At 39.7% G+C, this 14,378-nt stretch overlaps 1 protein-coding gene across 3 annotated transcripts in view; it reads left to right on the top strand.

Moving 5' to 3' along the window:
* HCFC2 (host cell factor C2) overlaps nt 1-5,760 on the top strand; it is a 41,403-nt gene extending 35,643 nt beyond the window's left edge. The window contains exon 16 of one of the 3 annotated variants that reach the window (XM_081058526.1): nt 5,564-5,760. In XM_081058526.1, coding sequence (XP_080914652.1) covers nt 5,564-5,622 — 59 coding nt within the window. In that variant the 3' untranslated portion in view covers nt 5,623-5,760. Of the gene's footprint in view, nt 1-161; nt 1,094-5,563 lie in introns of those variants that run through there. The other 2 variants (XM_081058524.1, XM_081058525.1) reach the window with 2 other exon arrangements.
* Nucleotides 5,761-14,378: the final 8,618 nt, after the last annotated feature.

Here is a 14,378-nt window from a genome sequence, read left to right as displayed (position 1 = left end):
TCTTTGGTTTTGACATTAATAGTTAATAAGAGCTCTTTGAGCTGTGTGTTCGTGACCAGAATGGATTGGGGTAAATAATAACAAAAGTGCATTTAGCGTCTTACAATTGGCACATTTCTAAGTGAAGACTTTTTTAAGTAGCAGTGGGTTTTATTTTGCAGATATCATAAGAGGATTTGCACTGAGTTAAATTACTTTCTTTACTCCTCCAGCTGGGTAAGCAATTCAGATGTACAAGTCTTTATGCCACAGTCCTCTTCCTGGGCTCTGCAACTTTGGTTCACATATGTAGTAAAACGATTTTGACGTTGCATGCTCTTAGAATTATGTTTTCTAAAATAATTGTATTGACTTCATTTTAATTTAGTAAACTGTTTTGGCAATTTACGTAGCGATAGGGTATTATAAACTCACTTTCATCTGCATTTCTTTTAAATGGAAATAATCTGATTGCATGTATGCGGCCCCCTGCCCCCTAACCCAATTACATAAATATAATCATCTATAAAAAGGTGAAACTGCTGATCCATTATTTTAAAGACTTGTAGACTAGCAAAGGTTTATTCTGGTTAGAGATATGGTCTACTATAACTAAAGATATTTTTTAAAATTGCAACACTTGTAGCATAAAAATAATTTGTAACATTGAATATGAATACATTATTAGTATTTAAAATTATTGCAGTCATCTGGTCATAAATGAAGTAGGTTGCAAAATAGACTTGGTTTTTGACCGTTTAAGGTATAACTGACACTTATGTTTCCCAAGGCTGATTTTAGGCAGTTTTATGTATTGTGTACCAATGATATGTAAAATAAAGTACCTTTTCTACTATAACCAATTATAGGTGTTATTTATTTTGAACTATATGAAAGAAAAATTAGTAATGGCAGAGTAAATCTCTAGAAATGTTGATTTTTATATCATTCACTTAAAATAATATAGGCAGTTTCATAAAGAGTGAATTGTGTCTAAAAACTTGTTTTTCAATTCATACATTGTGTTTGGGAGTCATTTTCTTATAGAAATGTAAAGCCTAATCCTTACTGTAGCTGAACTAGTTTGCTTGAAAGTAAAAAGGCAAGTGGCTCCAAAACACAGTCTAAACTTGTTGTCACCTCTTTTTTGTCTTCTAGTTACTCTTTACATTTTTTTAAATTATAGTATAGTTGGCATACAATATTATATTAGTTTCAGGTGTATGATATAGTGATTCAGCATTTATCATACCTTATGATTGGATCACCATGAGTCTAGTATGTCTGTCACTGTGCAAATTTATTATATTATGGACTGTATTCCCTGTGCTGTACATTACATCCCCATGACTTCTTAGTTTATAACTGGAATTTTGTACCCCTTAATCCCCTTCACCTTTTCACTCATCTTCACACACCACCTCCTCTGGCAACCATCAGTTTATTCTCTGTATCTGTGAGTCTGTTTCTGTTTTGTTTTTTTAGATTCCATATATAAATGAATTCTATTTATTCTTAATATTTTTTTTCCTTCTGCTTTTCACCCATTTTAACTCAGAGCAGCGGGGCTTCTGTCCACTAAAATGGCTCTAGCAAAGATTGGGGATAACTTCTCATTTCTCAAATCCAGTGAATTCTTTCATTATACTGATTCTTGTCATTTGAAACTTTTAAGCACTCTCTTGACTCTCACAATTTTCTAGTTTCTCTGATACCATGCTCTCTATCTTCCTTTAAGCGTCTTCTGTCTGCTCTTCTTTTCCACCCTCACCTATCTCCATGCGTTTTTTTCAAGATTCAGGTCACGTGTTGCCAACCTGATGAAGCCTTTCCGGACATAGTCTATTTCCAAGTAGATTTGACCCTTTCTTCTTGTGTCCCCACTGTCCTTTGTTATAGCTGTGTCCTTCTGTTACAGCTGCCTAAAAACTTCGTGCCCTTGTTTGTTAGCACTGTTTCTCTCCCCCTGCCAGCTGGCAGGTCTTTGAGGCAGAGACTGGGTGTTTACGTCTCTTCCATATCACTCATTTAGCTGGTACTTAAATATTTTAACGAATTATTAAAGAAAATTGTCATCTTTACATCTCGCCATACTCTCACTCCTCCTTCTCAAACTGGGGTCAAAATGGGAGGCAGGCTTCGAAAGGGAAAGAGTTTTTAGCAGATTTAAGCCTCATGAGGAAATAACAAACTCCAGCTTTGTCTTACCCTATCCTGCAGTTACGTAGGGTCCTAAGAGAAGTTCTGGGACAAATAAGGATGTGTCACATATTTGCTAGGCCAAAAGGGATTTAGTATCGGTATGTGTAGATCTCTAGAGGAAGTCTTGAGTCTCAAAGGACCTGAGCATTTAATGAGATCAGTGGACATTGCTGGATTACGATTTTTATCATTGGATGATCAGGAGAATAAGCTAAAGATATTTGTAAAGTTAATCTTTCTGATTTCCATGTAGGAAAGGCATGGGCAATTGTGTAACATTAGAGAAACTACTACCTACTTAGGGTTTGAGCACAGGGAGCTGCTGGAGGGCACGGAACACCAGCATTAGAGTCGCGCTGGATTCAGGTACATATCAAGGCAGGTCACTGGTGTCACCTCTGAGCTGTAGAACAAAGGATTCTCACACTACTGGAAAGCAAGTGACATTGACACACCTTCCTTCCAAGTTTCCCAGCTATAGGTGGGAATCCCTATACTTATCTATTCCTATACCTCAGGAAAAGACTTTGTGTTTTTTTTTATCATGCCTATAAAAACATTCTGTGGAGAAACAATACATTATATAAACTGAATGAAGAAAGAAAAGGCTATAATATCCAAGGATACCAGCTTCCTTGTTCAAAATAGATTTCTATATCTTATTAGTGTCCATTGGCTTCTTTCCTGTCCTCTGCAGAACTAAATTCAGGAAAATTTCCACTCGTGGGCCTGTACATCTCAGCAAGTCCTTCAGAAACAGTGTAAGGTTCTTTTGTCCATTTGGTATCTTGGGTAACTTAAAGTGAGCAAGGGCCTCGTACTGAAGTTCATCAAATTCACAATCTGACCCACCCCTGCCAGTACCTCAAATTCAAGAGTCTTGAGAATACAGGGCCATGAAGCCTTTTGGTCTAGAATAGAGCAAAGGCCAGGGAGCCACAGGGATTTCCTATTTCCTGATTTGATTTGCTGGTTCAACAGTCTTTGCAGAGTGCTCAGAAATGTGGAGGGTGTTTACATAGAGCCACTGAAGATAAAAGTGCAAAAAGTATGTGCCATATCAGATATGAAAGCTGTAACAGAGAAGGAAATGCGCCCTCGTCCCACCCACTCCCCTTTCCTGGTCCCCTTCCCACCCAGAGACAAGAAACTAGAGGACACGTCACTCACTCCTCAGAATGAGAATGAGGAAGGTACAAAGAGAACCCTTTGTGTCTGAGCATTATACACCGTAAAAATAGAAGGTAGCAGCTGGCATTTGGTTTTGAACATAGAGAAACTCTTTCCATTAGTAAATCATGGTCCAGCAGAGGTCCAGCTCTGAACGAGAGGATTATCCATTCCTCCTCCTATCTGGGGAAATAGGGTGGAAACGCCCTAAGAGCTGAGGAAGGTTCCCTCCTTAATTCTCTGTTTTTTATTAGCGACAAAGGAAAAAGCTACGGGTATGATAATTACCATCTAATATAACAAAGGTGTGCGTGTGCCACTTATGGCTACACAGCTTGTAAGAGTGGGCAGAGTGCTGCAGGTCCAACAATCCTGCTACCTGCAGGTTAGCACCTCCTGGTGACATTGTCCATTCCAGCTTAAATATGCGTATGATTTGGGGTCTTACAGCTGCCTGAGATGTTTAAAATATCCACTATCATGTCTGGGACTTCCTAATGAGTTGGCACCCTTGTGTTAGACCCAGCTGGGGAGACTGGACCTGGAGAATCCACTTTCTACTTCCCCCATGTCCTGGGCATGGGTGCCAGGAACTTATTGCCAGGCCAAGGCTACCTGTTGCACCAGCTCCCTACCTCAAGATGGTAACTTGAGCCTGCCCTGTTTGGATACACAGGATAGATCGAACGTTTCAAGATCTGTTTTTTTCCCAATTTTTAAATTGTATACCAAAATTTAGCTAAATGCCCTGAATCAGGAGAAGTTGTCCCTTAACTGTGTCTTGTTTAATCTGCAAAATGGCACTGCCAGCGATGACCTTGGCAAAGACGTGATTGCAAAATTGTTATGACCTGTCACCTATTATCAATCAATGTGCACAGTCAGTAGCCACCATGCACTGTCTGTGTTTTTGGATTACTTAACACCAAATGCATTATTAGAAGAATGTGCCAAAGGGAATTTGTATTTTTGAACATCAACAGAGTTCAGGAAAGAGGCAATGTCTTTGTCAGTTTATTTTGGGATCTACTTCATCTATCAGCTTTTATACGAATAATTCTACCCAGTGAACAAAGTAACCAATTTATCAGAATCATGCCCGTGACTCCAGCCTCCTTGGCAGAGCAGTACTGTAATACCGTTAATAATACAATATTGTTGGACCCTGACTCTATGGGAACCTAGTTAACTTCTGTGAGGAAGAGCCCATACTCATTTCTTTTTTCACGTTATCATGGACTTTGTCCCCACCACGTACAGTAATTGGCTGATTTGCAATTCACAGCAGCAGCAGAAACAGCAGAAGACATTCCCTTTCGGTTGATGAAATTTTGTGTTGCGTGACCTTATATCTTTTATTTTAAAATATTTGTTGGGATATAGGTAAAATGACCACACACATACACTCAACCATCAGCTTAAGAACTAGAACATTCTCAGATACCTAGAATCCTTCATTTGTCCTCCTTCCACACACATCACACGAGGTAAACATTCTGGATTTTTTTGTTAATAATTCCCATGTCTTTATGTATGGTCCTCTCATCTATATATGTATCCCTAATATGTTGTTTAGACTTACCTGTTTTTGAACTGTTATGTAAGTGGTATTAATGCTGAATGTATTCTGTGACTTTTTTCTGACAACTGTTTCTGAGATTCCCATCCATGTTTATGCATGTAACTGTATTTCATTTGTTTTCACTGCTGTATAGTATTCCATTACATGACTATACCACCATTTATCGGTTCTTCTGTTAATGGAGATTTGGATTATTTTCAATTTGGGGCTATTACAAACAATGCTGGTGTGAACATTCTGCCAATTACAGTGTAAGCCCATACGGTCTGATTTAGTCTGATTTTGTCTGTTTAGACATTCACGATGCCTGGCACAAGGTAGATGCTTTGAAGAATGAATGAATTCTTGTGCATGTCTCCTAATGTACATGTACAGAGTTGCTCTAGGGCAGTGGTTTTCAAAGTGTGGTCCAGGGACCTCTGAGGGTTCCTGAGATCCTTTCAAGAGCTCTGTGAGGACAAAACTATTTTCATAAGAATACTGAGACATTATTTATCCTTTACTCTCATTTTTTCACGAGTTTAAATATTTTCCAGATGTGTGATGACATCATCATTCTGACAGCTAATCAAGTGTGTACTTGTGAATTTTTGTGTTTGAAAATGTCTGCTTTAATTTCTAATACAACAAGTATTGATAAATATAACCTGCATGAACAACAGCAATTTGAGGTCCTCAATACTTTTTAAGGATGTAAAGAGGTTCTAAGACCAAAAATTTGGAGAACCGCTGCTCCAAGAAGCAGGTTTTACTTGGTCATGCTGAACTGTTTTCTAAAGCATTTGTACCAGTTTACACTCCCGGAGTGTCATTGTTCCACATCTTAGCAAACACTTGGTCTCAACTGTCTTTTATACTTGCCAATTGGATGGCTATTATATGGTATCTTACTGTGGGTTTAATTTGCATTTCTCTGATTACTAATGAAATTGAGTGTTTTTTTCATATATAAAAGTGTTCCTCTTTTATGAAATACCTGTTCATGTCTTTTGCCCATTTTTCTATTGGGTGTGTGTCTTTTTTCATTGATTCATATTTCTTTATGTATTCTGGATACCAATTCCTTGTTATTTAAACATGTTACATATATCTTCTCCCAGTTTGTGTATTATCTTTTGTAATTGTATTGAATCTGTTGATCGACTTGGAGAAAATTAATATCTTTTCAATAATGAGTCTTCCTAGCCAAAAACATTGTATATCTCTCCATTTATTTGATCTTTAAATATCTCTCAATAAACTTTAATAATTTTCCTCTATATTACGCCTTCACGTTTTATATTAGATTTCTTTCTAGGAGTTTTATATCTTTTAATCCTATGGTAAGTTTTTTTAAATTACAATTTCTATTCTAACTGGTTGTTGCTGATTATAGATATATTGTCACTATGTGTTAATTTTGGATCCAGCAATCACAAGCTCTAATAATGTATCTAGCTAGCTATTCTTTTACTTTTTTATATATATTTATGTGATGTGCAAATAGTGGAAGTTTTCTTCCTCTCTGATGCTTTTAACTTTTAAAAAATTTCTTCTTACATTTGTGAACTGACTAGGACCTATAGTACAGTGTTCAGTAGAACTTACGATGAACATCCTTGTCTTAACCCCAATTTAGAGAGAATGCTTTCAACATTTCAGTTCAGTATTTTTTTTTTATAAATGACCTTTATAGGGTGAAGGACATTGTCTTCTATTTCTAGTTTGCTAATAGTTTTATTATAAAAGGATGTTGAATTTTATTGCATTTTCTCATCTATTTAAATGGTGGAATTGTTTTAATTTTAATGTATTAAATTATAGTAATTGACTTTTTACTATTGAACCAACCTTTAATTCCTAGAATAAACCCAACTTGGTCACGGTGTGTATGTGGGTGTGTGAGTGTGTGTGGGAGAGAGAGAGAGAGAGAGAGAGAGAGAGAGAGAGAGAGAGAGAGAGAGAGAGAGAGAGAGAGTGTGTGTGTGTGTGTGTGTGTGTGTGTACATTGTTGGACTTAATTTGCCAATATTTTGTTTAGCATTTTTGCTCCTATGTTCATGAGTGAAACCAGCCTATAATGCTCCTTTCATGTCCTGTCATTGTCTTACTATGATGTCAAGGTTATACTAGCCTCATGAAATGAGTTGTTCAATTGTCTGGAAGAGTTTAAGATTGGACCTTGTCTTTTATTTAAAGATTTTTATTAAAATACAGCTAACATGCAATGTTACATTAGTTTCAGGTGTACATCATAGTTATTCAGCAGTGCCCACCTAGCTCTATACAATGTTATTACCACACTATTGGTTATATTCTCTTGCTAAAGAAGTGACCACCATGATAAGTCCAGCCACCGTCTGACACTGTCCCACGCTGTCACATATTATTGATCTTTTCCCCTCTTTAAAAATTTTTCAACTAGAGTTGACATTCAGTATTATTTTATATTAGTTTCAAGTGTACAGCATAGTGGTTAGACATTTGTGTAATTTAAGAAGTGATCCCCTGACTGGTCTAGTACCCACCTGGCACGATACATAGTTATTACCTTATTATTGACTGTATTCCCTATGCTTTACATCCCCATGACTATTTTATAACTACCAATTTGTATTTCTTAATCCCTTCACCTTTTTCATCCTGCCCCCAACCCCCCTCCCATCTGTCACCCCAATAGATCTAGTACCCATCTGACACCACATACAGTTAGTACAATATTATTGGCTATATTCCTTGTGCTATACCCTACATCCCCACGACTTTGTGTAACAACCAATTTGTACTTCTTATTCCCGTCCCCTTTTCACATATCCCCCAACCCCCCTCCCCTCTGGCAGCCATCAGAATGTTCTCTGTATCTATGAGTTTTTTTCTGTTTCATTTATTTTGTTCTTTAGATTCCAATTATAAGTGAAATATATGACACTTGTCTTTCACTGTCTGACTTATTACACTCAGCAGAGTACCCTCTAGGTCCATCCATGTTGTTGCAGATGGCAAGATTTCCTTCTTTTTTATGGCTGAGTAATATTCCGTTGTATATATGTACCACCTCTTCTTTATCCATTCATCTATTCAGGGACACCCAGGTTGCCTTCTTATCTTGGCTATTGTAAATAATGCCTCAATGAACATATGGATGAACACGCCCCTCAAAGTAGCATTTTGGGTTTGTTCAGATAAATATCCAGAGGTGTGATTACTAGGTCCTTCTTTGTCTCTTGTTACAGTCTCTGTTTTGAAGTCTATTTTGTCTGGTATAAGTTTTGCTACCTCAGCTTTTATGTTTGTTTCTTTGTTTCCATTTTCATGAAATATGTTTTTTCCATCCCTTTACTTTCAGACTGTGTGTGTGTGTCTTTCAATCTGAAGTACATCTTTTTTTTTTCCCAAGTCAAGTTGTTGTCCTTTCAGTCTTAGTTGTGGAGGGCACAGCTCAGCTCCAGATCCAGTTGCCGTTGCTAGTTGAAGGGGGCACAGCCCACCATCCCTTGCGGGAGTCGAACCGGCAACCTTGTGGTTGAGAGGATGCGCTCCAACTAACTGAGCCATCTGGGAGCTTAGTGGCAGCTCAGCTCAAGGTGCCGTGTTCAATCTTAGTTGCAGGGGCAGAGCCCACCATCCCTTGTGAGATTCGAGGAGTTGAACCCGCAACCTTGTGGTTGAGAGCCCACTAGCCCATGTGGGAATCGAACCGGCAGCCTTCGGAGTTAGGAGCATGGAGCTCTAACTGCCTGAGCCACCGGGCCGGCCCTGAAGTACATCTCTTGTAGGCAGCATATGTAGGGGTTTTGTTTTCTTATCCATTCAGCCTCCCTATCTTTCGATTGGAGCATTTAATCCACTTACAGTGAAAGTACCTGTGGATAGATACGTCGTTATTGCCATTTTTTTCATATTTTTAAAAAAATTTTTTTGTCTCATCTTAAAGAAGTCCCTCTAAGATTCCTTGTAATACTGGTTTGGTGGTGATGAACTCCTTCAGCTTTTTCTTGTCTGGGAGGCTCTCTATCTGTCCTTCAATTCTAAATGATAGCCTTGCTGGGTAGAGTAATCTTGGTTGTAGGTCCTTACTTTTCACCACGTTGAATATTTTATGCCAGTCCCTTCTGGCCTGCAAAATTTCTGTTGAGAAATCAGCTGACAGACTTATGGGGATTCCCTTGCAGGTAACTAACTGTTTTTCTCTTGCTACTTTTGTGATTCTTTCTTTGTCTTTAACCTTTGACATTTTAATTGTGATGTGTCTTGGTGTGGGCCTGTTTGGGTTCATCTTGTTTGGAACTGTCTGTGTTCCCTGGGTTTGTATGTCTATTTCCTTCAATAGGTTAGAGAAGTTTTCTGACATTATTTCTTCAAATAGGTTACAATTCCTTGCTCTCTCTCTTCTTCTGGTACCCCTATAATGCAAATGTTGGTAGGCTTCATGTTGTCCCAGAGGCCTCTTAAATTATCCTCATTTCTTTAGATTCTTTTTTCTTTTTGCTGTTCTGGTTGGGTGTTTTCTGCTGTCTTATTTTCTGCATCACTGGTTCTATTCTCTGCTTTATCTAATCTACTGTTGATTCCTTGTAATGTATTCTTCATTTCCATTATTGTGGTCTTTATTTCTGACTGGTTCTTTATGTTTCCTATCTCCGTTTTTATGTTTCCTATCTCTTTGTTGAAGCTCTCCCTGAGATCACTGAGCATCCTTACAACCAGTGTTTGGAACTCTGCGTATCGTAGATTGTTTATCTCCATTTCGCTTAGTTCTTTTTCTGGAGCTTTGTTCTGTTTTTTTATTTGGGACGTGTTTCTTTTTCTCCCCATTTTGGCTGCCTCCCTGTGTTTGTTTCTCTGTACTAGGTAGGGCTGCTATGTCTTCCGGTGTTAGTAGAGTGCCCTTATGTAGTAGGTGTGCTGAGGGGACCAGTGGCCCAGTCTCCCTCGTCACTAGCCGTGCACTCCAGGTGTGTCCCTTGTGTGAGTGTGTGTGCCCTCCTCTTGTAGTTCAGCTTTGGTTGCTATTTACACATCGGTGGGAGGGATTGACCCTTGGGTTCATTGGTTGTGAGCATTGGCCTTGACTGCAGGAGGAGCTGTGCAGGGGCTGACCCTACAGAGCATATTCTGCCTCAGCAGGACTCTGGTGCCTGCCCACTCTGCCCTTTGGGTGTGTTGTTCTTGGAGGCGGCTGAGTAATGCTCCAGCTGGCTTCAAAGCTGGCCACCTGGGGTGCCAGCCCCAGGGCTACCTCAGGGGGGAGCCACTGCAGGTCAAGTTCAGCAGTACCCTGAGCCCCACCTGGGGCCACCTGGCAGGAGCCACAAAGAAATCTGCAGATGGCTGCTGCCCATGCCATGCTTAGAAGTGCCTCAAGAGGCCAAGCTGTGAACCAAAACAGCTGCCACTAGTGCCGGGCTTAGGGCTGCTCAGCCAAAGGTACAGGAGACGCTCAAGCCAGATGCTGCTTGTTTGAGTTCCACGAACCTTTGAGAGACCCGAGGAGAGTCTGCAGCATGAGCTAAGGCAGACAGTTTGTACAAAAAAGCCACTGGAGGGGTAGCCAAATGGCTCAGTTGGTTAGAGCACGAGCTCTGAACAACAGGGTTGCCAGTTCAATTCCCACATGGGCCAGTGAGCTGCACCCTCCACAACTAGATTGAAGACAACAAGCTGCCACTGAGCTTCCGGAGGGGCGGCCGGATGGCTCAGTTGGTTAGAGTGCGAGCTCTCATCAACAAGGCTGCCCGTTCGATTCCTGCATAGGATGGTGGGCTGCGCCCCTGCAACTAAAGATTGAAAACGGTGACTGGACTTGGAGCTGAGCTGTGCCCTCCACAACTAGATTGAAGGACAACAACTTGGAGCTGATGGGCCCTGGAGAAACACACTGTCCCTCAATATTCCCCAATAAAATTTATTTTTTTTTAAAAAAAGCCACTGGAAGCAGAAGCGGAAGCGGCTTGGGAGTGCCTGAAAGTTGGGCGGGGCATGGCCTCGAATCACCAGAGCGTGGGGAAGGAACAGCAAATGAACAGCGTTAGCCAGCTTGATGGACATTCAGGTATGGCGGCCGCCTGCGTCTGCACGCCAGGAAGGGGGAGGGCTCAACAAAGAAACAGTGGCTCCCGCCAGCTCTTCCATCCAGCTCCTCGGTCCAGAAGAAAGCTGTCCCTTCATCCTTCATCCTGAAGTCAGACAACTCAGTTTGCCCCCGTGTGTCCCTGCTGCCTTTCCGGCTTCTGCCCTGGTGCTGGAGCTCAGAGCCAGTGATTCCCTTGGTGGGTAAGTCTGTGCATGGTCTAGGAGGAGCGCCTAGAACTCCAGCCACCCTGTGTCTCACTCAATCACAATGTCTGTTGATTTTCACACCCAGAAATTATGGGGACTTCTCTCCCGGCACTGGATCCCTGGGCTGTGGTGGGTGGGCCTCTCACCCCCAGGGGGGAACCACTCCAGCCGAGATATCTCTCCCAATTTTTAATGGTCACACGTGGGTGTGAGACCAGCCCATTCTGCGTCACTGCCTCTCCCACCAGTCCTGAGGTGATTTCTTCTGCATGTCCTTAGTTGTAAGGTTTCAGTTCAGCAAGATTTTAGGTGATTCTCAAACACAGTTGTTTTGTAGTTTAGTTGTAAATTTCATGTGGTGGTGAGAGAAGGTAAGCACAGCACTAACCTACTGTGCCATCTTGACCAGAACCCCCTCGTATGGTCATGGACCTTGTGTTTAAAGCCATTGGTCATAAAAAAAAAAAAAAAAAAAAAAAAAAAAAATAAAGCCATTGGTCATTAAGAGAATTTTAACTGTTAATTCTATTTCTTTAAGGGTTATAGGATCATTAGGGTTTTATATTATTCCTGAGTCAGCTTTATTTTTTTTTTTAGGGATTTCTCCATTTCATCTTAGTTTAAATTTTTTTGACGTGAATTTATCCATGTTATCTATCTTTGTAGTTTTCACAGCATCTGTACCAATAACTTTTTCATTCCTATTAGCTTATTTCTGCATTTTTTTCCCTTAATTACTCCTTCCAGAGATTTGAATATTAAACCCATTAGTTATCTTAGAAGTTATTTGCAAATGCCAGGGGTATGTTGTAGTTGTCTTAATCTTTATTATCATTTTGTCAGGGAATATGGACTATAAGATTTCAGTTTTCTGAAATGTGAGAATGGCTTTGATTTATTATGTGACCAGTTCTCATACATGTTCCTCGTATTCTTGAAAAAAGTGTGTATTCCCCAACTGTGGAGTATCGTGTCCGTTAGATCAAACTTGTTAGTTGGGCTATACAGATCTTCTCTTTACTGATTTACCATATACTTGATTTCTTATTTCCTGAGGGGTCTCAAGATCTTGTTATGGTAGATTTCTGTTTCTCTTGAAGTTGTTACTATTTGCTTTTTTGGGGGTGGTATTATTAGAGGCATACTAATTTTATAGTTTTTCTATCTTCCCTGGTGATAAAACCTTTTGTAACTATGTAGTGACTGTCTCTGTGAATGCTTGTTGCCTTTGTTTTGTTGTTGTTACTTACCATAGCAATATTAATCTTTATCTGAATATCCTAGGTTTTTCTTTGGCTTTATATTTTAAGTTTGCAGGAGACACACAAGATAAGGCCAAAGAAAATCTGTCTTTTTAACTGGATAGGTTAGTACATTTATATTTATTGTGATTACAAATATAAGTTGGATTTCTAGGTCATGTCATTTTTGTCCATTCCTGCCATCTTTCCTTGTCTTTCGTTTTTCATTTTCTTATTCTTTCTTCCCCTCTATTTGTTGGGTTTTTATTTTCAATTATCTTCTTGAGTCCTATTTGGTTTTAAAATCTCCATGTTTGTTTTCTGTGTAATCTTTTGCTTACTATTCATGTTTTCCATGCTTCTTTCTATTCCTTTACACTCAATTTTTTCCTGTGTTGATACCAGTAGTCTTTGTGGGTGATTCTACCATTGTATAAACTGTTGTTTTTCACTTTTGGTGCCATTTTTCCTTGTTTAGTGATATTTTAAACTTACCTTCTTTGGAAAATAGGAATTATTTGACGTATGGACTGAAATTGAGATCCTTGAAAGAATTTGCTCTGCCAGACACTCAGAGGCTGTCAATCTGAAACCACTTTGCTATCAGCTTGAAGGTTCTGTGATTTCAGATCACACAGAATTTGCGGCTTGGCCTTTGGTTAAGAATTTGAGGGTGCTGGTGACTTATCCCCCTCCACCCAACACCAAAATTGAGACAAGCAAGGTTCCTTGCTGCCCATTTCTGTGATGGTCCTTCTAGACCCCAGTGAGCCTTGGGCTTTATGTCCAGTCCCCCTCCACGGCTGTTTCGTGGTCCCCAGAGTTCAACGGAACTCCCAGGGCAAAATCAGGCTTTGGTGCTGGCTCACCTCACCAGTTTCCTATTTTTACTTCGTTTTTGGAGTTTTGCAGATGAATTATTTTCACGTCAACTCGGTGATACATTGGAATATATTTTATATTATTTAATATCACATTGTTGCTTAGGTTTTATTCAGCATTTGGTTTTGTAAACTGGGAGTTATTGAGGGTATCTAGGCTGCCTTACTCTCGGAATTGAAGTGTAAATAAAAATTTGCTCTACTTTGCCCTTCACGTGAGTAGGAAACATGGTAGTCTGTAGTCTGTATAGAACTATAAGATGCCTCATTTCCTCCTTTTACTGTCCTGCAAGACAGCACTTTAGGGGACTGCTACTTGCAAGGGTGGAAATGTATAGAAAGAAACCATTTTTTAAGTTGTCCTTTCCTCCAAAGAAATGCCTGTCATTTCCCGGAAATGGCTGTTAACCCAAATATTATTCCTTTGTGTTGATTAGTGATTGGTCTGAAATAAGGATTTGGATTTGGTTTCTTGTAAACCCAGCATTGGGGGTTATATATGCTTATCCATATGCATAACTAAGCCTTCTTGGCATACCTGCCCTGCCTGAAAAGCACTGTCCTTTTGTGACTTACTTTGCCCAGCAACTTTTCAACCATCTACCCAGTGTTTAAAAGATTCTGCCTAATGTTTTTGTATTCTTTAAAATCAGGTATAAAAAGTAGCAGTCTTGAAAGAAATATCTAAGGGGCTATAGCAGCCAGCTATGTTAGGCTGTTACAAAACTACTCAGCTTTGGGTGGTGCTATTTTCTGTATGTGGCAATTAGTATAAAGTTTTTACAAAAGTTTTAAAGGCTTTCCTGAAATTTAAGCTGTACGATATGTGGGACTTAGCCAGGCAGAGGGAAAGAAAGAATGTACTAGGCAGAGGGAAGTATATGGGTTTAAGGCCACAGCAGGGAGATGGAAGGGGGCAAAGAACTTGGCTCAAGGACACAATAAATCAGTGTGGTTGGAGCATATGAGCAAGAAGCTCAATTTGGTGAAGGAAGCAAAGTAACATTTCCAGCTCTGAAAGAAACCATACATCAAAATGGAGTATTTTTCAGGCAGTATATAGTA

This window comes from Rhinolophus hipposideros, assembly GCF_964194185.1.
Source record: "Rhinolophus hipposideros genome assembly, chromosome: 9".
Classification (NCBI taxonomy): domain Eukaryota; kingdom Metazoa; phylum Chordata; class Mammalia; order Chiroptera; family Rhinolophidae; genus Rhinolophus; species Rhinolophus hipposideros.
This window is presented reverse-complemented; position numbering and strand designations above follow the sequence as displayed.